The sequence below is a fragment of the Poecile atricapillus genome, chromosome 6, assembly GCF_030490865.1.
Source record: "Poecile atricapillus isolate bPoeAtr1 chromosome 6, bPoeAtr1.hap1, whole genome shotgun sequence".
Taxonomy (NCBI): domain Eukaryota; kingdom Metazoa; phylum Chordata; class Aves; order Passeriformes; family Paridae; genus Poecile; species Poecile atricapillus.
The window spans coordinates 23,009,959-23,034,255 of NC_081254.1; the positions used below are offsets into that span (position 1 = coordinate 23,009,959).

The 24,297-nt window shown below is 37.9% G+C and overlaps 1 protein-coding gene across 10 annotated transcripts in view; it reads left to right on the forward strand.

The window, feature by feature from the left end:
• Nucleotides 1-12,800, forward strand: part of CPEB3 (cytoplasmic polyadenylation element binding protein 3) — an 80,849-nt gene extending 68,049 nt beyond the window's left edge. For all 10 annotated transcript variants that reach the window (XM_058841155.1, XM_058841160.1, XM_058841156.1 and 7 more), the window contains 4 exons: nucleotides 1,815-1,933; nucleotides 3,208-3,322; nucleotides 5,994-6,175; nucleotides 9,049-12,800. In XM_058841155.1, the coding sequence (XP_058697138.1) occupies nucleotides 1,815-1,933; nucleotides 3,208-3,322; nucleotides 5,994-6,175; nucleotides 9,049-9,276 (644 nt within the window). In that variant the 3' untranslated portion in view covers nucleotides 9,277-12,800. The remainder of the gene's footprint in view (nucleotides 1-1,814; nucleotides 1,934-3,207; nucleotides 3,323-5,993; nucleotides 6,176-9,048) is intronic.
• Nucleotides 12,801-24,297: the final 11,497 nt, after the last annotated feature.

Below are 24,297 nucleotides of genomic sequence, written 5' to 3' on the forward strand. Positions count from 1 at the left end.
GCGTGTGATAATTCTTTATTCAATTTTGGCATGGGTATTTTCCAATTTAATTTTTTCATACTGGGACCTGAATTCAAAGTGCATCTTCTGCTATAGAGTTCCAGTCAAGTGAAGTACATCCATGGAAGCACATGTTTTCATGGATGAACACTAGATGCAGCTCTAAACAGTGGCATTATGATGACGAGGGTAAGTCTTCGGTAGTAGCAATGCCTAGAGCTGCTCATGGGGAAAAGGTGCACCTTTCTGAATTTAAGGGTTTTGCATCCCTATGTGCCTCTAGAAAATGAGCAGAAATACCTTTAACTTTGGCAGATATCTTTCTTGACCTTATCAGCTTCTATGATCCTAATATATCTGAAGTTCTTTCTGTTCTTTATTTTTCATTTTCATGTAATCTTTGTTACTCTTCAGTACCAGAAGTCCTCGAATGATTGGAATAGATGTGCAGTTACCAGGCTTTGAAGTAGTGCTGGACATCATGTCATGCTAGCCCAGCCTCCTCCTTTTCTAGGTTAGCACAAGGCTGCTCTGTAAACAGCCTCCGTGTCTTTGGTGGATGCTTGTGGACCCCGCAGCAGGAGAATGGTTTATTCACAGAGGTCTGGAGAAGTGAGGAGCTTTTACCTCACTGAACTTCATGGCAGGCACTAGCCCCAGGTTACAAAACTGAAACCTCACCAACTTGGACTACTCTTCTAATCTAGCAACCAGAGAAAAATAACAAGTATCTGCTTGGTTAATTTTAACTGTCTGGGGAAATGATGATCATACCATTTACTGTACCCACAAAGGGTGGTCACCTCCAACTACCACAGATTTAACCTCTCACTGTGACCTAGAAACCCCCCCAAAAAAGAGACACAAATGGCCAATTACACAGGTTGCCCAACATTTTCACGTTGAGAAAACTGCTGTGGTGATTGTGGAGCAGACGAGCAGTGCCTGCTCCACGGGAGTCCTCTCCACCAGGCAGCTCCAGTGATCCAGCAGCCTGGTGTTACCTGGCTGTGCTGAGTGCAGAGAGTGCTGTATTAGTTTCACTTCTCAGGTAGCAGAAGCATGGGCTGCTTGGGTCAACTCATCATACAGATTTAACATTAAATAGAACTCAAGAAATAGCTTGGCAGCTGCATTCAGCAGAGCACTGAGTGTTACACACTTAGGTTTACTGGCTAATTTCAAGTCCTAAAATTTCTGAATCACATGAAACAATTTCAGTAGACTTTCTTGTTTCTTTTGAACTGCTTTATTTAAATCTAAGTAACAACAGCAAGTCTTTTATTAATAATAAAGCAAAAAGCATATTGTTCTTTTTCACTGGGCTTACTATTTTTAATGAGCATTTTTTGTATTTAAGTGTGTATGCATAGAATATTTTTCTGTTTACCTATCCACCTTCTTAGCCCTCTCTCCTAGAATTTATTAATTTTATACAGGACATTTTGTGCCTCAATTGTAAGATGTTAATCACTGATACCAGCAGATACCACTGATAAATAGCTGAAATACAGTTGTTGGATAATAGAAACCCTGATTCACCAGCCTATATTCTCACTGCTCAGAATCATTAATTAATCAAATAAACATCCTCAGATTGCAGCAAATACTCTTGTCTCTATTCTGAAATCAATACTGTGGGGATCTGTAATGAGGGGATATGTTCAATGAACTTAATTTATGAAAACAAACTACCAACCTTATCAGGTATTTGTAATTTGTATACCTTACCCACTTCTCCAGCTTGTTTGTTTAAAAAATGCTCTATAAATTAATCTGTTACTTTTCTTTCTTGTGCCCCTATCCTTTCCAAGGTTACGCCTTTCTGCTGTTCCAGGAAGAAAGCTCTGTACAAGCTCTGATAGATGCCTGTCTGGAAGAAGATGGAAAACTTTACCTATGTGTGTCAAGTCCCACAATCAAGGATAAACCAGTAAGTAGCTTATGCCATGACACTTACTCTGGTTGCTAACCCATTTGCTGTTACTCTTTTCAGTTAATAAATAAATAAAAAATACTTAGAGTTAATTACTTGCTATTTCCTGTTTCTGACCTTGCTGTTATATTGAATTGACTTCCTATATCAGCATAACATGGCTTTAACATTTGTTTTTTTCTGATAAATGCCATATTCAATTACCTTTTATATTTGATACTCCTGCTATGCTTCAGGAGTGTGCACAGTGTTAGCTGTAAAACAATGGAATGGTAATTTTTCATCTATTTGATTTAAGAGAAAAGAAAGTCTTATTGTGATGAAATGAAGAATACTTAACTCTGCCAAATTAAGATCCAGATAGCATCAAATATCGCCTGTATTTCATTAGGTTTTTAATTACTGTTTTTTATGCATTCAATAGCTAATCAATTTATAATTTAAGCCTCATTTACCTTACAGAAACTATGGGGTAAAATCAACTACTGCAGACAGCTATAGCAGAATAGAAGACTGTAGCAGAATAGTAGCCTGTTTTTATTGTTCACATCTCTAACATTCTTTAATGCTGGTTGGTTTTTGTGCCTATCGAGATACACAAATGAGGTGAAAACTGCAGACAAATAAGATAAAAAATGTGCTGCCTTTTAAAAGTACTATTAAAAATCTTGCAGAGATGAATGAACAACCCAGGGCTGCAGCACAGTGAGCAGGCTTATGTGATTCCTAGGATCAAAAAAAGGGATTGATGAACAGCTTTACCTAAATAACTTCTGGGCAGTTTTTTCTGTGTAATCCAAAGATTTTTTATCAGCTGTGTTGCCTGCTCAATAGAAATAGGTATTCACATACAAATTCCTTTTGTATCCAAGCACAGAAATTAATTTTATTAGCTCATATGAGTGCTTATAAATTTGTGGATCACTGTATGTGATTTTAGGAAAGCCAGAAGCCCAAACTGCAACTGTAATTGCACATTTTACAGCTTTCTTCCTATGATGGTGATTAGGGGCAGGGAATTAATGAGCGTAGGAGTTTGTGATGAGGAGATTTAACTCAAGCCTGGCCTCTAGAGGTGATAAATGAATTGTCCCCCTTCTTCCAGATACTTAGATAAGGTACATTCTCAAATTTTCTTGGTTCTTATAAAACAAGCATAATGCTTTTGAAAAGTTCAAATTTTGTTTTGAATTATAGGAAGATTTGGAAGGTTTTTCTTCATTTTAATTAAGTGGCCAAGTTCCTCTGCTAAAAATGATCCTGTATTACAGGTGCAAATTCGACCTTGGAACCTAAGTGACAGTGACTTTGTGATGGATGGGTCTCAGCCTTTGGATCCAAGAAAAACAATCTTTGTTGGAGGAGTTCCACGGCCTCTCCGAGCTGGTGAGTAGCTGGAAAATGTAGGGCATGTAGAAGATTAAGTAGAAAAGATGAGGAAAGATAAATGGTATCTGTGAAAGATCAGAAAATGGACCCTGTGTTTTCCAAAGACCACAGCTTGCTTTCTAATACAAGGAGTCTCTTCCTGTTTATAAAATACCAATGTGAACATTTTTTACCTTTTAAATAGGTTACTAATTAGGATTGCCAGTAGAAAGAGTTTTCCCCAACTTTGCATAATATCCTAGAACTTGGCTGATCTTTTGTAACATAGACCATCTTAATCCAAACCCTGATTTGTTTGTTGAGGTGCAGACAAGTTTCCCTTTCCTTTGACTAGAAGACAAAGAGCAGACCCTTCTCCCAGACCCTTTCCAAACCAATTCCAACCTCAGCTCTATGGTTGCTGTTTCCCTTTTATTCAACCTTACGTTAATTCTTCCATGGACCTATGGACATGGCTTCTCAGCTATCGACCTGAAGAAAAATTTCTCCCAACCCAGGTCTCTTGGTGGCCTCACATGGAAGACCATTTTTCAGACTTACTCCTAATGTAGCTTCTTTCCCTCGATTTTTTTTCTTCACTTTTATTTGCAGAGCCATAGACAAGACTCCTTAACTTTTGGCCAGAGGAAAGGTTTATCCCAGCCCAGGACTCCTTGCAGTCCTCATTTTGTTTTGAAGGCCCCATTTGAGCACTGCTCCCAGTCATAGCTCAACCCTCATTTCTTTCTTCTAATCCTGACATTTTTGGGGAGCCAACAACAAGGTCATGAAGCAATTTTAAACATTTCTCCTAGCTAGATCTTTTGGCAGCCCTCACTTCTGTTTATAATCCCTTTCCTCCTCACTCCGAGGCAGCTGCATGGTTTGTCTTTCTCACCCTCTCGACCCTACTCCTAATCCTGGGAAACTGTGGTAGACAAGGCCTCTCAGTCGCTGTCTGGAAGAAAGACTTCCCTTGTAGCCCTCAGTTTCCTTCAGCAGCCACTTTCCAGCCCACTGGAATTCAGCTCCTCACTTTATCTTTTGCCTAATCCTAAATATTTTGGGAAGCTGTACCAACATCCTGTAGCCATTGCTGACAGTAAGATTTCTCTTATTCCAGGTTCCTTTGGCAGCTTTCACTTTCCTCACCACCTTAAAATAAGGCCCAATTGTAAGGTGGTAATTATGTAAACAGTAACAATTAAACATTAGCTCATTCCTAATGATAGCCTTTATAAAACTGTATGCCATTTGGCCTGTCATAGATCACATTTGAAATGCATTACATTTGAAAACTGATGCCTCTAAATAGGAAATTTCTCCAAAGCAGACAAACAGTTTCCATTTCTTCCTGTTTGCAGCTTTAAAGATTGGATACAGAAGTTTTCCCTAAGATATTTGAACACTGCCTGATTTCTTTGCCCTGGAATCCTATATATTTTTTCTCGATTGGCAAGCATAACTTAGTGGGACTACTATTGCAATTGTGTTCATTATGTATGTTCTGTACTGTCAGTTTTTGAGATCACTACCCAAGTGATGATTCCAAATCATTAGAAAGCAGAAGAATCTATTAATCGCTACATTATGCTGGTAGTTTTTCCTTACTCTGGAGCAGAAGTATTACCTGGTTTGGTAGAATGAGTCAGACATTTGCTTGCTTGTTGGAAATGGACAAATCAGCATATGGTCTTCCCTGCACACAGATTTATACAAACACATATACCTATTTGATTTACTAATGAGAATTTTGTGAGAACTATGAGAATTTAAATATTTAGTATTTGTGGGTTTTAATTTTATTTTGGGTAGTTAAATGGTAACTTGCTACAGAAAGTGTTTTCACACATTAGCACTAGAAAATGGCTGACTTGGCAGGGCCTGTAAAGGTCTCAGTTCTTGCACTGTCCATCTGACAAATATGTTGGCCTGTGAGGTTTTACAGAGAGCTTGGCTCAGTGGCCATGCAACCTTGCCCAATTTACATGGCTCTTCCCTGCTTTCTTCAGCCTCTTTACTACTTCCTTCAGTTCTTTCCCTTAATTTTCCTTCTCTATGTGTCCTCAGCCATGCACTGTCTGATTTTATCAATGATATTTTTAACTTCTATAGAGTTGTTAATATCATAAAAAGCAACAAACCATTTTAAAAGATCCATAACCAAGATAATGTTCTACCAAAATACTAATTTAAATTGCACCTAAAATGCAGGCTTGCTTTAGCTGTAGGAACTTCAGATGTTTCACAGATTTTTGTTTCAAATGTGAGGTACAACTTTGATATCTTTTGGACCTTAGTACTTAGGGCAAAATATCAGATTCTAAAAACAGGAATATCCCTAAGTGATCTTACATGCAAACTAGCATTAAAAAGCCTACCAAGTACCAGGGTTTTAATATCCAATATTGTAAATTCTAATTCTTGTTCCTCTGATACCTACTTTAACAGCATAACTGCATTTTTTTCATACTTCAGCCACATCAACTTTTTACAGATTCTTTTTTTTTTTTCTTTATATTTTACTATAATTCATATAAGGTTGATTCAATCTGTGTTTCATTTTGCAATTTTAGACTTTGGTAGACACGTCTGATAAGGCAAATGGTGCTTTTTTAAATGCAACAATCCAAATGCAACACCATTATTTATGTTAAATCTATTATATTTAACAATTGACTTCTTGCAGTTGAATTGGCAATGATTATGGACCGTTTATATGGAGGTGTCTGCTATGCTGGCATTGATACAGACCCAGAGCTGAAGTACCCAAAAGGTGCTGGCAGAGTGGCTTTCTCCAATCAGCAGAGCTATATTGCTGCTATCAGTGCTCGCTTTGTCCAGCTCCAACACAATGACATTGATAAACGGGTAAGTAAAATAGCTTGGAGCAGAATGGTTGTTACCAAACTGTACAGGTATTTAAAAAAATCTTTATTAGCCCTGTAAGTTCTGTTCCTCAGATGACATTTGTCAGTCTTTTCAAAGCTTATTTAAGCATCTAAAGCAGAGCGAAAAAATACTTTAAACATCTTAAATAACTGTTTAGTGCTGAACCCAGAAAATACTTGATTGTAAGCTCATTTGTCCTTGGTTCTCTTTTGAATTCCATGGGTCAAATTCCCTAGCATTTCCCAGCTTCTTTCTCCTCCTTTAGATGTTTGCTCATTGTGCATCAGTGGCTTTTAGTTTAGTGACTACTTGTGTAGCTTCTGACAGTTTTGCTATTATCAGGCCATTTTCTGTCGGTAGTGTAGGTCTAGAGTTGAGTTCCCTAAAGCACAGGTTTATTTTAAGTAAAATAGGTAATGCTTATTTCAAAAGTCTCGAGAATTATTTAACTAAAACCAAATGCCAAGAGATGCTTGATAGGCATCTAAGGGGGTGAAGAAGGGGGTGAAATGAGATGGTTTTGTTCAGTCCATATGAAAACCCTAAAGGGCTTTTCAAGTGTGGAGTTATAGTAGTCACTGAAATTTGACTTGAACACATTAAAAGAAAGCATTACTTACTTTCCAAAATTAGTTTTTTCCTTTAGACCTTCTGTCTTCACCTCTTGATTACACATACAAACAACACCCATTATTTTTGAGGGCTCTGCATTTAGAATATTCAAAAGGACACAGAGCGTGCACTGCTGCTATGTATTTTTCTGACAGGGATGGCTTGTTTTTTCCTTAATCCATGTGTAAATGGTGTGTAAATGGTTTCTTCAGAAGTCAGTTTAACAGGTATTGGGTGTGTCTGTTATGTGCAATATGCATATAAAGCCACACAGCTGCAAAGTTCAAACTATTTTGACTGTCTTTACAAATCTGAATTGTACTTTTTTCTGTTTCCAGGAGGTCATAGAGTTATAAGTCCTCAAACAATTTGTGTATGGTGATTTGCACCATATTACATTAACTAAGACAAGGCTATTCCTAAACATTCCTTATGCATTAGATTCTGAAAAATCTTACAGAGAGATTGAGAAGATTACTTTTGGAGTCAACCACACGTTGAACCCTTTGAGATTTGTATATGAGCCATGTTTGCTAGAGGCTACTTTCTAAGCTTCAGGCTAAAGCCACCAATGGTGACTAGCTAGTAATTTTTTTCATCAATCTGTTCTTTTTTCACTTGGTGGACCAATAATTTTGGGTCATTTAAATATCTTTTATCTGTTTTAAAAACAGATTTATGTGTGAGTTTGAAGAACATTTATGAAGTCTCTTAATGAATCCTTAAATCATAATTTTTAAATCTAATAAATTGAAATCCCTGAACTGTACAGCAAACATTCTTAAAATTATTTCACAATTCATGCTTGGGAAATCTGAGTAGGTGAGGATCTAGAGCTGTGCTGGACATTGGACCTGCTTTCTTCCAATTTCATTTGAGACAGTGCTGTTTTATTTTACTTGATGCTTCTAATTTTAGTGATATGGCATCTGATATTCAAAATGGCAGTTACTCAGACTTGTTCCATGCAATACTAGTAGCAGGGTGTAATTAAAAAAAATAGATTGGCAGCCCTAGCTGTTCTTCAGGCAAGAAATGTAACTCGCTATATAAGCTTTACTTCAAAGGAGTAACATTTGTTGAAGTGTGATCAGGATAAGCCGAAGTAAATTCAGCATAAAGCTTTCTTGTAGAATGTGTTTCATCTTTCAGCTTAACATCTCATTCTATGTTTCTTTAAATCTCTATGTATTTAAGTGTTGTTACTAGAGTCAGGTTTTCCTTGCAATATACAAATTGTGCCGGACTGGCACTTGTACAGTTACAGCAAAATTATTTATAATATATGTATACTTCAAGTTTTTCTGTCTTTTCTAGTGCAGTTGACTGTACTTAAACCACTTTATAAATAGCATCAGAGAGCCATAAGAATTAGACATGCATGAACTCATGATTTCCCTAGAATGAATGAACACTCAATTTAAATGTGTAGGCACAATTCATAGGAACATTTTCAACATCTGTAATAGCATTATTGCAAGTGCCTAATCATGCATCAGTCCTGCTGTGTTTGGCACAAATGCTTTAAAAACAAAAGGCATTCCAGCCCCAAGTTGTTTACAACTGAGTGTAGGACAAAAGTCAGCAGCTCTCCAGACTATTTGTAATTGATGGCAAGGCCCTAGTTGGAACTACAGTGAAATTTTATTGCCCCTCAAGAGCTAATAATCTTTAGATGGTGATTTTTGCAAAAAAAAAAAATTGAGAGTATTTAATATAAGGGTATTTAATTTTGTTTAATTTGAATCTCATATTAGTCTGGTCCAACATTTTGCAAATCACAAAAAAAAAGCAAAGAGACAAAAAAAAAATCATCTGTGGAAAAGAACCTTTGAAACTGACTAGACCTCTCAAGTTTAGAAATACAATTTTGTTCATTATAAGTTTTCTTCCTAAATGCTGCTCTCATGGCCTTGCCCCTGTAACAACTCTCTTCAAATCACTGGCATTTTCTTAGTGGAAAATCCTTGGAGATTTTTACTGTATTTCCATTTTAGTACTTTGCCACACCCAACTTTTCCAAGGAATGTTGAATAGTTATGAAAGCACACCCTTCTTACTTGAGATTTTCTGACAGGTAAGGTGCATGATGTGAAAATGTAACTACTGACCTCTTGGGTTAATCCTGCATCAGTTGAAACCCTTGAGTAGAGCCAGAAATAATGAAAATACTGGGGTTTGTGTTCCTGCTTAGCAAAACTGTAAACATTCTTACAGTTGTTTTCTTGTCCCTGGTGCAGGTGGAAGTGAAGCCATATGTGCTGGATGATCAGATGTGTGACGAATGCCAGGGCACTCGCTGTGGTGGAAAATTTGCTCCATTCTTTTGTGCCAACGTTACCTGCTTGCAGTATTACTGTGAATACTGCTGGGCCAGCATACACTCTCGTGCTGGGCGGGAGTTCCACAAACCACTGGTAAAGGAGGGAGGTGACCGGCCCCGCCACGTCCCGTTCCGCTGGAGCTGAACCCCGGCCGCACCCAGCAAGAAGTACTGGAGTCAATAAAATTGAGTGAAAAGAGAGCGCTGCCTCAGGGCTTAGTGTTCTGGAAATCTGTGCATTCGTCCTCGACTTAAATGAAGATGGGTCTTTTTATTACTATTATTATTATTTACAGTCACATTACTGAACTCAGTGTCCAGTATAATACAAACCGGCAGAGTGTAACTGTACTGATTTTGCACTTTGATTCACACAAACATCTGCTTGGTACCTTAATTTCCTACACAAGACTTGTCACTAGTGACATTATGTAGACTGCCATTCTCATCAGTCTTCACTGGGCTGATGTGTATGTGATGAAGATTTTTTTATTGTAATTATAATTATTTTTATTTTTAAACTGGAGCATGCACTTATTTTCAGAAATTTAGACTTGCCCCTAGCAGATGACTTACCAAAGGTAATATTCACAAGTAGGTGGCAGATGTAGCAAAAACTTAAACAGATATTCAGCAATCATTAGTTTGGGTCATTTAGAATAGTAATAACCCTTAAAGAAAATAAGCCTTTAGTTGCTCTCGATTTTGACTTGTAAGGATGATACCTCATAAGCTGGATCAGACTTTTTTCTTTTGTTTTGCTGAGGGTTTTTTTTTGTTTGTTTGTTCTGTTTTGTTGGGTTTTTTTTGTTTTGTTCTGTTAGGTCTTTTAGTGTTATGTAAATGTATGCTGCAATAGCTTTTGCTGCTATTAAAATGGTATTACTAATACCATAATACTCTATTCAGGCTAGGGTATCAATTAAAAATGAATATGTGATTAAAATAGTGATGGCTGCTGAAAGGAGATCAGTATAGCATACAGAAAAGCTTCCAAGGAAGGTCAATATTTTTTGACTGCATGTTTACTTAATCAGGTTGCTGCATGCAATAAATTTTATATATGTCTAATATAAAACCTGCCCACAATGCACAAATTATGAATCTACGTAGGCTACAAAATGCTCAGTAACAAAAAAAAATTGATTACTGACTGGAGGAAGGCATGCCTCAGTAAATGTAATGCTTCTGAAATTAGGATCAGCCCATTACAGAATGACCTATATTACAACAAATATAAAAACTAGCTGTAGGATATTCTTAAAAAAAATTTGTGGATGGTAGATGAAGTACTTTGCGGTGCTCTGTTATATATCGTGCAATTTATTTTATATAGTAAAGTGATTATGTCTAGTACTGTGATCAAACTTAACTGTTAAAGCCTCTGTATCTGACATTACACATTTTTGACAGTTCATAACAGGTACATAAACAGAAATGAGCTCTTAGTTACAACCTCTCTCCTAATGCTTGCATCATTTACGTAGCTGCAGACCTTGTCCAGAATACCAAAGAGCTCATGCTGGCGTACATACACTACCAATTAGATAGTCTGTCAAACTAATAACCTAGGCACATTTAAGAAAGTTAGGAAACAAAGTGGTGCTAAAGAAATGTCTGCATATAAAAGTAACATGAGATGTCTGCTCTGTGGACGTGGCGTTATCTCTCTAATCCCTGGATGTATCCTGTGAAGCTTGAATACAATTAAGACCTGCTAACACAGTGGACATTTTTTTAGCATGAGCTATGGGGCTGCAGATAGCATATAAATATAAATACACTTGGTATACTAATGATTGTGAGAATGTGTACACTATTTTTTTTTTTCTTTTTCCTCCTTTGTTTTTGCAGTTCTGGGGACAATCTGACTGGATATGACACCGCATAGTAGATTTAAATGTTCTGGGTTTTGTTTGTTGTGATGTCCTTCGTTGTGTCTAATTTAGTAAGTTGGTTTTCCCAATGTTTAGTTGCAAGTATTGGCTTTGAAAGGATTTTTTCTGTTTTTGGAGAAAAAAAAAAAGAAAAAATAGTTTTTTACTGGTTTAAAATGCTTATTATAATTATCCCTTTTGAAGTTACTTCTGGGCGGTTTTGTGATATTGCTTTTCCCAGCCCAGGTGTCTTTTCTGTTTTTTTTTCATCTGTACAAGACATTTTGTTATGCACTACTTTTTGTATCTAGACAGTTTTCAACAGTTGGCTGATGATTTTTTTTAAAGAAAAAGGCATGCTTTCTGACTGACATGATCTTTTGCAATACCTCAATTTTGAAATATAGGAAAGAAAATGATATTTTCTAAGTAAGTTTATTCAGAAAAATATATATTAATTTAATTCTGCAAGAAAAATGATTTAACAGATGGGTAACTTTATTTTTTTCATGCTTATTTGAGTTTTTTTGAAAATGAAGAAGTTAGAGCTTTATAACTGTAATATTAAAGATCATAGCTAACCTACAGAAGTCTACCTAATTATGTGAAAGAAGTAAACCTTTTTGAAGAAATACCCCTCTTTCATGTAGAAAAATACTCCCAGAGAGAAAGAGAGCAAGAGCGAGAGAAGCTGGAAAATGTACAGTATAGCATAATGTTGGATAAAATCTGAAACAAAATCATCATAAAGAACAGGTGTAAACACAAACTCCATTTGGTGCTGAAAGTTGTGAATAGAAGGTGAAAAAAATATTTTCCCTTAATTTGTATATTTATAATCAAGTGTGATTATGCACGACTGACCAGAATTGTGAGAGTTCTTCTGTTTGTATTTTTTTAAAGAGAACTTTTTTTAGTTTATTAAATTATGACATGCTCCCTTTTGTTTTGTAAATGAGTGTGCCCCTGAGTTGTTAATATGTTATATTAAAAGAGGGTCCTTCAAAAAAAGTTATTTTTTAAAATATGGAGTTCTGAACTGCAACTTGACTAAGAAGCCCCTGGGTACAACAGGTCCTATTGTGGCCTTTTCTGATGTGAGACTTGAACTAGTCGATTTTTTTGAAGGCTAACCTAACCTCGACTATTTGTTGTTATGTGCAATACTGTTTGTACTGTTTGTATAAAAAAAAAGAAAAATGAAAAGAAAAAAGGCATAAATCTTTATTGCAGATTTATTTTCATTGCAGACTTTAGACATTGTGATTCACTAAAATCATTTTTCTACTGTCAAATATGTACCTTTTCTTCATGCTGGTATTTTTTCAATAGTAATGTAGCCTTTGTACTGAGACAAATTTTCATTGTTATTTTTAGAAAGATTTTTTGCTAAGAAAAAAATTAAACATATTTACATATTTTTCATTTTTATTTCGTATTTTCTTTAAGGAGTGCTTTCTCAACCATTAATATAGTTGTTTCTGGGAGAGACTTTCATATCTGGTCAATGTCATTAATATTATTTTGTATTTTTACTTGGAATAAATTAATTTTATGATGCTGATTCTTTAAAAGTTTATTTTTTTCATTTTCAGTTATTTTTGAAGCTAAAATCTTTGTAATATTGTTACTAAAGTGTCTAGTTTTTTGAAATGCAAAGCTTTATGTATTAACTTGCTGATGTGGTTTACAATAGTGTGGCAATGATGAAAATGGTTGGTTATGTAAAGTGATTGGAAAATTGTAACAAAGAATTGGGCAATAAAATGACAGAATGAAGCAGAAAAAACGTGATATTTTGAAAAGCCTTTTCCTTTATCAAAATGATTTAGGGAGATAATAGGGATGTCACAGTACCAGTTCGCTGTCTAGATTTATACACCACCAGTGTTGATGAAATACTATTGCCGTTATAAGGAACTAAATCTATTGAACAATGGGTTTTTGACCCTGCCCATTCAGCATAATTCTTCATTACTTTTCCTGTCATGAACTCAGTAAACTCTCTTTTCGATAGCCTTAGACTGAACCTCCTAAAATATATATTCTTCATTGTATTTTGCCACCGTGTTATTTATTTAACGAAATTGCCCCTTTCCCGCACAAGTCCCTCTCTGCATGCGTTTCTCAGTGGCAGCGTGGAGCACTGTCAGTGCCCACAGCATTTCCTAACCCAGCCACCCCACGTGGGTGGCAGCTGCCAAGTTAATGCAAAATACTCTCTGTCCATCCCCTGGTAGCAATGCAGTAACTCATATTGCCACCACGTCTGAACATCTGTTCAGCTTCTTTGTCTTTCTCCGTTCTTCTCTGCCTCTCTTGTGTCTTTGTCCTTTTTTTCTTTTGTATTGGCAATACCAAGGGCCAGTATCAAAACACTTTTCACCTCCATTTCCATCACCTTTGTTTCCCTATGCAGCCAGAAGAAACCCCTTCCTGAAGCCAGTGACTGTTCTGGCACCTGACACAATCCAGACTAAAACTGGTGTTGCGTAAACAGGGCATACAATGACTTTCTCTAGACAAAACTCTCGCTTCCACAAGTTGCTGATGACCTTTTAGACTTAACTTCTGCTCGAGTGTTAGAGTGGCTCGTCCGTGACTTGTGGGAAGAAACGTGCCCAGAGTTGGTCTATTGTGTATCCTCTGTGTGTTCAGTTCTGTAAGTAATGTATAGACTAGATCAAATAGTGAAGTAAAATTTAGACTCAAATTAGGTACTACTGGTTGGAATGTACACAAATTGCAAACAAAGGAGATTAAGGAATGAAGAGGGAATAAAAAAATTCCTGCTAAGTGGTACAAAGTTTATGCTTATATTTCTGCCAACATGCTTGTATTTTATAGCCTGCTAGCAAGGCATGGGCTAAAACAAATTGTATTGCAAATATGCAGTTAGCAAATAACTTTGCTGATTTCACTGTCTGTTAGAGTAGTAAAAAAAAAAAAAAAAAAAAAAAAGAAAAAAAAAGAAAAAAAAAGAAAAAAAAGGCGCTTAACTGGGAAAAGCTCCCATGTTAATATTTCAGTATTGTGACATCTCTACTTGCAAGGTATGAGTGAAAGATTAGTCACAGATTTGTAGAAATGTCTCTTTTGTTTAATCTGGCTTGTATGTAGTTGCTTTTCTGCTACTTTGTATGATGTCAGCTAAACCCTTTTTCTTTTCCTTCCTTTCTTTGTTTTTTTTTTAAACAGACAAACTTCTTAATCTCTGCTGCTATAGTGTTCTATCATACCACGGAGTATTTTATATTCATGTTAGTGACTACTCTATACCCCAAATGGGTAGCGGGTCAGAAATCACATTGGTCACATAATTCTGACACACTCAAATTTACATGACAAAAAGTTCATCAGTAAGTAGAAAACCAGGGTGCTAACAAGAGATAATTTTTGCTCTTTTTTCTTTCCTGGATGTAGTTCTGTTGGGGTATAAAGTATTAGATATTTGTAATTTTACTGTCAAACTAATGGACATAACTTTTAGAGCATTCACAGCTAAGATCTCTGTACTTGTTTTTCAACTAATTTTAAATGTACTGTATCTTTTATTACATGTTCTCTTAGATTGTTTTTTGCTAGTAATTCTAACAAAGCTTCTTCCTTTTTGGCTTGGACTAATGCTTGTATGGAACTGCAGTACTGTGACTAAACATGGAGCTCAATGCTGCTATTGCTTACAACTGCTTAAACTTTGTAGTTTGGACTTTATTTTTTTCTGTAATAACTTATTAAATATAGTTGTATGAAGTACTGATATTTGTCATCCTTTGCACATGCTAAGGAAATCTTGGGATATGCATTATGGGAATGTAAACTAGATACAAAAGCCCCAAGTCTTGTAGTGGAAAACTGTTTACTACATAAGACTAAGCAAAGACACGCCTTATATGCACACAAACTGTCTTTTCTAGTTACTTTATAATGCAAGTATATGGTCCACTTATGTGTTCTTTCAAAAATGGAAAAGCCACCTTAAAGAGATATTTATTATGGTAAACTGTAAATAAAAATACATATATCATAGAAATATTTCTGGGAATGTAGAATCAAGTGCCTTGGGAAAAGGAATTGTTGAAATATTTTCTTTGAGCTAAAGAAAAGTTGCTGGCTAACATTGCACTCTTTTAATAGCAATTTAACAATGGTTACAGGCAGAAATTAGACTGATCAGTTAAAAAAAAGAAAAAAAGCACTGCAATAGAAGTTTGTAAAAGTTTACTTTTTTAAGAATAGGAGACAGTTAAAGCTCAGCAATACAGCTCTTTGGAATGCCACAGGACACTTCCTTGAAAAAAATGTGAATTCTATGTCAGGGCAAGTGAAGGCCTCAAGAATAGTGCATAGTCCGTCACTGCTTTCTTTCAATGTCTACATAAATGCAGCTCAAGAGCCCTGCTGGAACTATCAGCACTAGAAATTACAGGCTGACTTGTTTTCAAACTGGTACTGAATAATGGTAACTTTCAGGAAAATGGTCTGACTGCTCTGCCAGGAGAAGGGCTTTTACAAGGCAGTGATCTGTACTATTCATTCCTGGACTGAATGAATGTATGAGTAGCTGTGAGCTTCTCCTTACTTCAGAGCTAAATTTGGGAAGGGAGTTCTTAAAAACACCTTCCAATTAACTGCTTAATTAAGTGTAGCCTCTCACTGTACAATATTCCAAGACCATCTGGACAAAAATCAGTCTGAGTTTAGCTCCGCCTCAATTAAAAAGGACAGCTGTGGGAAGAAGTGCAGCTCCTCTAGACCTTCTAATCCCCAATCCTTTCCTTCTTGATAAAGTCAGCCCTGCTGCTGGCAAGGTACACTGATACTGACAACTCCCTTCTCCAGCTGATAACAGCATTTACCTCAGCCTTTGGCTGCACTAAAAAAGGGCTGCAGTAACTTAATTTAAACCAGAGGACTGAAGTACAAAAGGCTGCATGGCCTTTTTTGCTTCTGCTTGATATATATTATTTTGGCAAACTTAAACTGAACTAAAATAGTCACCTATGTGACTACAGAAGTGTATTAAGCCTATTTAGACAAGCTAAACATTTTTGCACTCAAAGCACCAAAGCAACGTGTCCCCCCTCACACAGACCTGCAGAAAAGCTGTAGCTTAGCTCTTAAAAACCATAATCTGCTTTCTTCTGTTTACCAAAAGATAAACACCATGCACTCAGGGGGAGAATTGCTGTGTTCTCTCCCAGGGTTGAACCAAGAAATGGGTTTTAAAACAAGGAACCTATGTAACCTATTTTCATAAAAATGTTATAAGCTACTTGCAAAACCCTTATAGCACACTATTCCATTATGAGCACAGGATGAAGTTGGATGCACCAGCTACACAAACGATGCCTGTTCAAATGAATCCCCTCTCCCCCAGGGCAAGCAAGTTTTTGCAGTTTATTTTGGGCGACAAACTGCTCATACAGCAATTAAAGAAGGAAACATGATAAAGATCCAGAAATCTCCCCCTTTTCCTGTTTTTGAAGGAGAAATAAACTATCAGCAAGTATAAAGTCAATAAAGGCAGGCCCTTGGCCACAGCTGGGACAGAATTTGTGCTGTCCCAGCCGGAGCTCAGTAGCTTCCCCATGTCTGTGCCTACCATTACTTGAGTACCATGGGAGGCACCCAGGGCTAAATCACTAAAACCAGGTCTCCATTTAGGAGCTTGAGTGATGTTTATTTGCTACCAGCTTCCTAAAATCCCCTTTGAGCTGCTGCCCTAGCATTGCTTGGGCCTATGTTTTTGTGAACAGGAATATATAAAACTACTTGGGCTATAATACTTCTCAATTGTTCAATAACCCAAGATCTACCTAGATTTTCAGGGTATTCCCCTGTATTATTTTTTTTTTCCCTGCAGGCCTAAATACAGAAAGCACTTGCAAATGTATTTATCGTGTTTGACACACTGGAGAACAGAGGTGTATTTCTGCTTCTCTATCCAATAGCCTGAGTGGTCAAAACACTTGGGGATATCTTTATTTTTTACTATTTTGTTTTTCAAAATTTCCTGCACTATGGAGGAAGAACTAAACCTATTTACTCATGGTTGTGGCAACTACTCTTAACTATTTTGTGATACATATTTTGCTGTCTACCAAATGAAGAATGGTCTCTGGAAGAGCATAAACATCACCATTAAGGTAAATAATCAAAGTGGTTGTTCATAAAATTATATGTAACAAGATCGTGCCCTCTGATACACCTTCTTGACTTCCTTGCCAGCTTCAATGTGTACCCACTGAAATGAAAGTCTGAAAGAGAGATAGAGCTGGTACAATTCATATGCAAAATCTGCAAAACACTGCCAGAAGTCATGGCAAAGATATATGACCTCATCTGTCCTCCAAAATCTTTGCCTTTTAGAGTTACAAAAACCCCTCTAATCTCATTTTCAGACTACAGAATGTAGTCAGAGTCAAATAACAACTGTGAAATTCTAGGAGATGGGCAAAATCCTGTTCAAAATGTAGCTAAAACCTCCAGCCATGCCTTGTGCATATTGTTGTACTTGGGGCCCACAGAATCACAGCATAGACACATGTGCCAGAAATGTCCTGCTGAGCAATCTGCCTCTACCTTTCTTACTCTGACTGGACCTGCATGCTACCATTTGTAAATGGGAAAATTTTAGTCACTGACAGAAATAAGCAAGAGTATTTGATTACATTGAACTCAGGTCAGAAACCAGAACCAACAGCTCCTCCCTCCCAAGTGGGTGTCCAAGCCTTTCAGTTAGTAAGTAATTCCTATGCTCCACCCTCTTGGTCCAGAGAAACTTGATTTGTTTTATATAAAGTGGAACAGAAAGCAAAAGCCTTACTCCAGTCACAGGCATGTAGTAATGCAAGTAAGTACTACTGTTGTGAGTTGTCTTGGTTTGAAAATATGTATATAAAACACTCTCTGTGATAAACCACCCTGAAAAGCAACTAAATACAGCCATGTTAAAGCAGCTTGAGTATCTCTGCATCACATTTACTTACAGGTTCCTAACTCAAGGACCAGGATAATGCTGTGGCCACCACAAGCTAAACAATTAGACACAGTGATGCTCAAATTCACCATCACCAGCATAATTTGTAGATTCAGCTTTGAGACCTTCATTTTTTCTCAGTTCTTTTTTTCTTTAATTGTTTACATTAGGTGCTTAGATTGTTCTATTCAAAGATGCTAAATATTAATGCCAAACAGCAGAAAATACATACTTTAACAAGCACTGAAAAAAAATTATCTGCCACACAGAGAAAAATGTCTCTAGTCTTGAAGTGCTGAAGAACCTGCACTATATGAGACAAAACATAAAACAACTGATAATGCAATCACACCCCCCTCACACCCCTCCATGCCCCTCACCCCAATCCTACAAAGGACAAAAAACCAAATCCAGAAATAAAATGTTTTAGTGCTTTTCTGTTGAGAAAATTTAGAGACAGAGAAGTACCATTACTTTATGGCCATGCAATGAAAGCACTACCCTCAGAGCAGAATAGGATATAAACATGACAAACTGTGACGGTCTCTTGCTAATGTTTAGTTCTGGAAAAATCCATCAGATACCAGGGAACTTTAGTGCTACAATTCCTTCAGTAAAACTACTTCAATCACTGCCCTGATAAAAAGTTTAGTGTAGACTATATAGCCAGAAGGCCAGAAAAAAACCTGGTCATGAGGAGATATGACTTACTGAGTCTGGAAATCTTTACACTGTTATATAACCCAGTAACTTCTGTAATTAACTCCCTGCTGTGTAATGGCTGTTGACATCTAATCCTAAATGAAACTGGGGGTTGTATGAGACAAAGGAAAATGTATAAGATATGTGATATCCTCTGCATTTGTCAGACTATTCTTACACAACTTATTAGAAGAAACCCTTAAATTTCCCTCCATCCTGTGAGTCTTTGCTCCACTGAACAGAGCCTACAGAGTGTAGAGTACATGTATAAAGTAAGAGGAAAAGCAGCAAAGTGTGGGGATGAACCTCTTCTGCAGTTTAGTCTTTTATTAACACAGTAGCTCTGACATGCAAAAGGACTCTTCACACAAACATAGCTCAGTCTGCCTTTGACAGAGCGACTGAAGCCCTGAGCTGAAGATGTCTGCCACTACCTTTAAGCAGGACAACCACTTTTGTTTGGAAAAGGATCTTAAGGACCATCATTTCTGCCTTGTGTTTGATTTCTTTGTCGTTTCTGAACAACATATGAGGGCAGATGGATGACAATGGCCTTTCCACTGAGAAGTGATGCCAGGAATAGGATAACACTACATGACATTCTCCTTTTACTCTTCTAAGTACTACTCAAGCTTATGCTCTCCTAACCTAGTTTGAGTAGAATTCAGAACTATATTTATAGCAGCTTTTCCACTCTGGAAACTGCCTTCACTTGCAGAAAGGATGTTCTCTAGTAATTAACTTGTGTATTATAAGCTGCAGTATTGCCCCCAATCAAAACAGTTTGGGCTAAGCCTGTCCGCTTTTGATCCCAATTTCCTAATCATGGATCACCCTCTTCACTTGTGTTTCTGTCAAGTGTGAAGAGTTCATGGGGATTGGTTATATCAGTTCTTTTCACAGGGGAATTAAGCTGCATTCAAAATGCTGCCGGAGGTAACGCAGAGTCAGCAAGTCACAGTGCCCTTCTCTCAGACAGTCCTCTTAAATCATGCTCTGAAGGAGAGATATAACAGAAATAGCATTAGCCAGAAGTGAACGCTTCATATCAAATACTCAAGCTGAATCTTTGCCCAATTTCCACACCAGTTCCAAATGTGCTATCAGATTAGAAATTTTGGGGGTAGTTGTCATCCATTTTGTGATTCTTGCAGAAACAGGACTGTGAGAACAACTCATTGGCCCCAGGAAATGGAGTCAGTGGAGTCACTCAGCTGCAATATGCAAATTCTGAAAACTTCATTCTCTCAGCTTCCTAAAGCTCAGGCTGCACAGCTGAGCCAGAGCCCATGTGACTGTGAGTCTACCCAGCTCTTGCTAAAATGGGTTCTCCCTGGCTAACTCCAGCACACATACTGTTCCCACAGACCGAGCCTGTCATCACCAGCTGTACCACCTGCTTGGGCTCCTGGGGCCCTTCTGCAGCTCCTCCTATTACTGAGCCATTTACTTGTAATAGCCTCACCCTGGCAGTGGGACAAAGCAATCAGGGAAGATGCTGGTTCTCTCTAGATCTAAAGAACATGATATCCTTTCTTTAGAAGAAGCTTTAGAAGAGGCTTTAGAAGGTGCTGATATCACCCCTCTTTCAGTTCCACCTCTCCCCACAAGCAGAGTCCTAGACATACTCTAGACCCTTACACATCTCCTCAGACCATCCTTGCTCTGAAGTATGAACATAAGCCTCAAGTGCACAGCTGAGGAAGGGACAGAGCAAAACCTTATTGGGCTGTCTGATGCAACCCACTGAGCTGCATGCTCCCATTTATTCTACAGTAGCCAGGAAAATGTGTCATAAACTGAACCTCACTTCTTCCTGCTTTGCTTGGAGATATTTGAGGTGCACCTGGGAACAGCTGTGGATTTGCTGACTGTAGTTCTGTTAGTACAGCTGATAGAAGGCCCCAGCTACTTGTGTTTTTTCCAGCTGGAGGAAGAGCTGAAGAGGAGGAAGTCAGCTAGGATGTAGTGGGGAGGGTGGTGTCCAAGGCACTCATTTAGCCGACCAATTCTGATGTGAAGTTACACACTTAGCTGTAAATGGAAAAAAAAGCTTCCAAGGGAAATCTTGCCTTTCTCCCATTTTGACCTAAGCCAGACAGGACAGGCTCTGCCCTTCAAGGAAAAGATGTGATTAAAAAGGATGAGAGAGGACTACACAGTAGGGCAGCACTGTTTTCCTATTATAGGCTCATTCTTCCACAGCCAAGGGGAAATGGCTGATGGCCTGCAGACATTTCTTAGTGCAAGTAAATAAAATAAAAGATACAAAAAAATCACTGCCCAGAGGAAAGAAGAAACTCCCTCACATACAGGTTATGGTGGTGCAATGTAGTGAAGGATCAATTTTTTTAAAAAAATCAGGACAAGGATTAGCACCTTAGATTTAAATATATTTCCCTTACTTAAAAATGTCCCAAACAGTCCTTTCTCTCCCATAAGATTTAAGCTTCTATATCTTCCCCACACTGCCCTGAACAATATTTATCTCATGTATAGCATGGAGCTGATGTAGCTTCACGTACTAGTTCAAAGGAGCTTACACATTTCTCTCCCAATCCTGGTGCAAAAGCAATTCTGTTTCCAATACATCTCCTGGCTCTTATTCTGTACTGCCCTACTTCTAAACTTTGCGGAACAAACACCAACTCAGTAAAAGCGTGTGTAAAATTTTTGCCAGTTGTCTGTGTTCCTCTTTCATGCAACCTAAATAACAAGTCTCAGCTTCAGCCATCCACATTGTGTGGCCTCTCAAGTAAACCATCCCACATTTATTCCAATCAAGATATCTGTCCAATGCATAAATGACAGAGTGTTGCAGGATGGAAGCTAAAGCAGATCTGCTGTCTGTGCTGACAGAGCAAAGCAGGCTACCAGCTTTCTACCATGAGAGAGTAAAGCAGAAACGTTGTTAAATTTGGAGGAAGACTCCTGGGAGCCAACATTCGAACAGCTATATAAGCCAGAAATTCCCCAGTCAGCAATGCACTTTTAAACACAAGCCTGACTGACTGGAATTACTTATGTGCTTAAAATTACATGGACACTGAAGTAATTGCCAAATTGGGGCCAACAGCTATATCTGACATGGTGAGCCAAAACATTCCCTACCTCAGTATGTACCAATGTTCCTGCTCTTGAAACTGTGCAAAGACCTGTGCCATTAATATGTAACTGAAGCCCTTGACTGAAAGGCTATGAAGGACCTATTGCTAAACATTAAACTACATATTTGTCCACCTGGACAAAGATAATATGCATGCATGTGCAGCTCATCAAAGCCAGATGTAACCTATAAAGACAAATGAGCTGGCCAGCAATCCTCTCAGATTTCTGGACAGCTGTGTGCGTGCTTTCAAAATGTACTCTGATGACACCCAGGACAAGCAGATTCCAAATCCCACTTCTGAGTGAGGACATGAACCTCAGACTGAAGGAAATTTCTCTGTTGAGCCTTTCATATACATTTGCTCCCAGCTGATGTAACGACACCTCATCAAAATGGTTTCTAAGAATATCACACGTATTGCTCAGAGCGCCTGCCACATAACTCAGAGCTAAGCGCCACAGCACAGGGAATTAGCCCTTCATTTCCATTTGTGGCCCTTAGATGAGAGAGTTGTTAATTCAGCAGTTCATTTCAGAGAAAAACTAATATCTGTCCCTTTTCAAATCAGGTGGGGAGCTGAAAATTCAGGGTTGGCAGATCAAGCAGACAGACTGCAGGCAGAGAGATTGCACACAGAGTCAGGATGTTCTCTGGCATGATCCTATTTATGAACAGCGAACATGAATTCCTCCTTCTGTCAGCAGAGGAGAAATACATGAAACAGTGACAATATCTGAGGTCACAGCTGGAAATGCCTTTGAAGGTGAAATTGTTGATGTGGAAAAAAGCCTTTAGTACTGTCTTAATCAAATTTCACTGTAGAACCAAACTGAAAAAAATAACAAAGGGATGTAATTAAAAATTAAAGTCCAAAACTGTTCCTGAAAGCTCCTGCTTGGCTGCTGCATAACCCTGAAGCTGTCTGAATGCTCTGGCTGAGTTGCCTAAAGGTGCCTCTGCACAGACCCAGAACTACCTGCACTGGCAAAGCAGAGTAGGTCACTGTATAGTAGCTGCCTGAAGAGTACCGAAATCTGAAGAGCAAGAGCTTTTGCAGACCTGCATTGCACACTTTCACTTCCCACCACCAAGCCTCCATCTTTTCTCACAATTCATAAGAAGAACTTCAGTTGCAATAACATATTAAAGAAGAAAGAAAAATTAGATGACTGCAAGGACACACAGGTGTGAATTCCACGTGACATTCCCACATGCTAAAGAAGGGCAAGAGCTCAGGTGTGCTGCTGTCCACACCACTTCCTCTTAGCTAGTGCTGGTGAAGCTGCATTGCCAAGTATGAAAGCATTAACTGCCCTCAACACCGGGCAGGTTCAGAATTTCCCAACCACCCAACAGGCATCCAACAGCCTGGAAAGATGCACCTGACCTACTGGGTTTATGAGATATTATTGGCTGCTCCTGTATGCACTAAAGGAAAGTGAATTATGAGCCTGCCTTGAGGATTAGCAGGTCTAGTGACCTGGTGTTATTTCTCAGAAACTTGAAATTACTAGGAATGCTTGTTAGTCAACTAGAAGGCAAATTAGAATAGTCCAACATGATGATACCAACAGAATATCTAAACCTGGACCACTCCCATGACAGAAATATTTTCTCTGATTACAGAGGACATTCTGGCAGTCACAAATCTTCTGAGGAAAAACACACAGACCACAATTTTTGTGTTGCATCTGTGAACTAATTAGTGACACTTCCTATGTTTAAAGTGCTTTGTACAGAAGAAGTGGGGTGAAGCAAATTGTATACTCTACCTATATTTAAATGTGCACTCCTATGATTACATCAGTCACTCTGTTTATTAAAATATTTTTGGGGGGACTTCCTTTAGCTTTTAAAACAAAGAAATTAAAGGCCAGAGTAATTGCATCAGCAACTGTCTTTGCAGGTGCTCCTCATCAGAACTGGCACTAACTCAGTGAAAAGGAATTTCTGACTGCATTTATTTCCCACACCTGTGCCACCAGGGCTGACTTAATCTAATCAACATGTTCATTTGCTGTGTCTTCTGCTGTTTATCATGGTTAAGAAGTTTCCACTCCCTGGACACTTAATCCTATGTCTCTGACAGAGTTCCAGCTATCTCAGCTCTTATCTATCTAATTACAACAGAATGCAATCTCACTCTACAAAAAACTCAAGTTGGAAAAAATATTAATAACGTAGATTAGCTGGTAGAACTGACATGACAAGTACTTCTGGAGAAGAAAAAGTCATAAAATGTAGTCAGACCATCTCTTAAGCAACTTAATTTGCCCCTCTTACTGTGCCCTAAGATTAACTGTGCTTCAGAGGAAGAGCAGAATTTCATGGCAGGGTTTGTATGTTGCCTTGCTCTTTATGCTGACTGGACTCTCAGGTGCTGTTATGAAAAAATAATAGGGAAAAAAAGAATGAATGGATAATTTATATAATTCTTCAAAGGCAAGCCTATTTTAATTTGATTTGTTTTACAGCATTAATATTACCACACTGTCA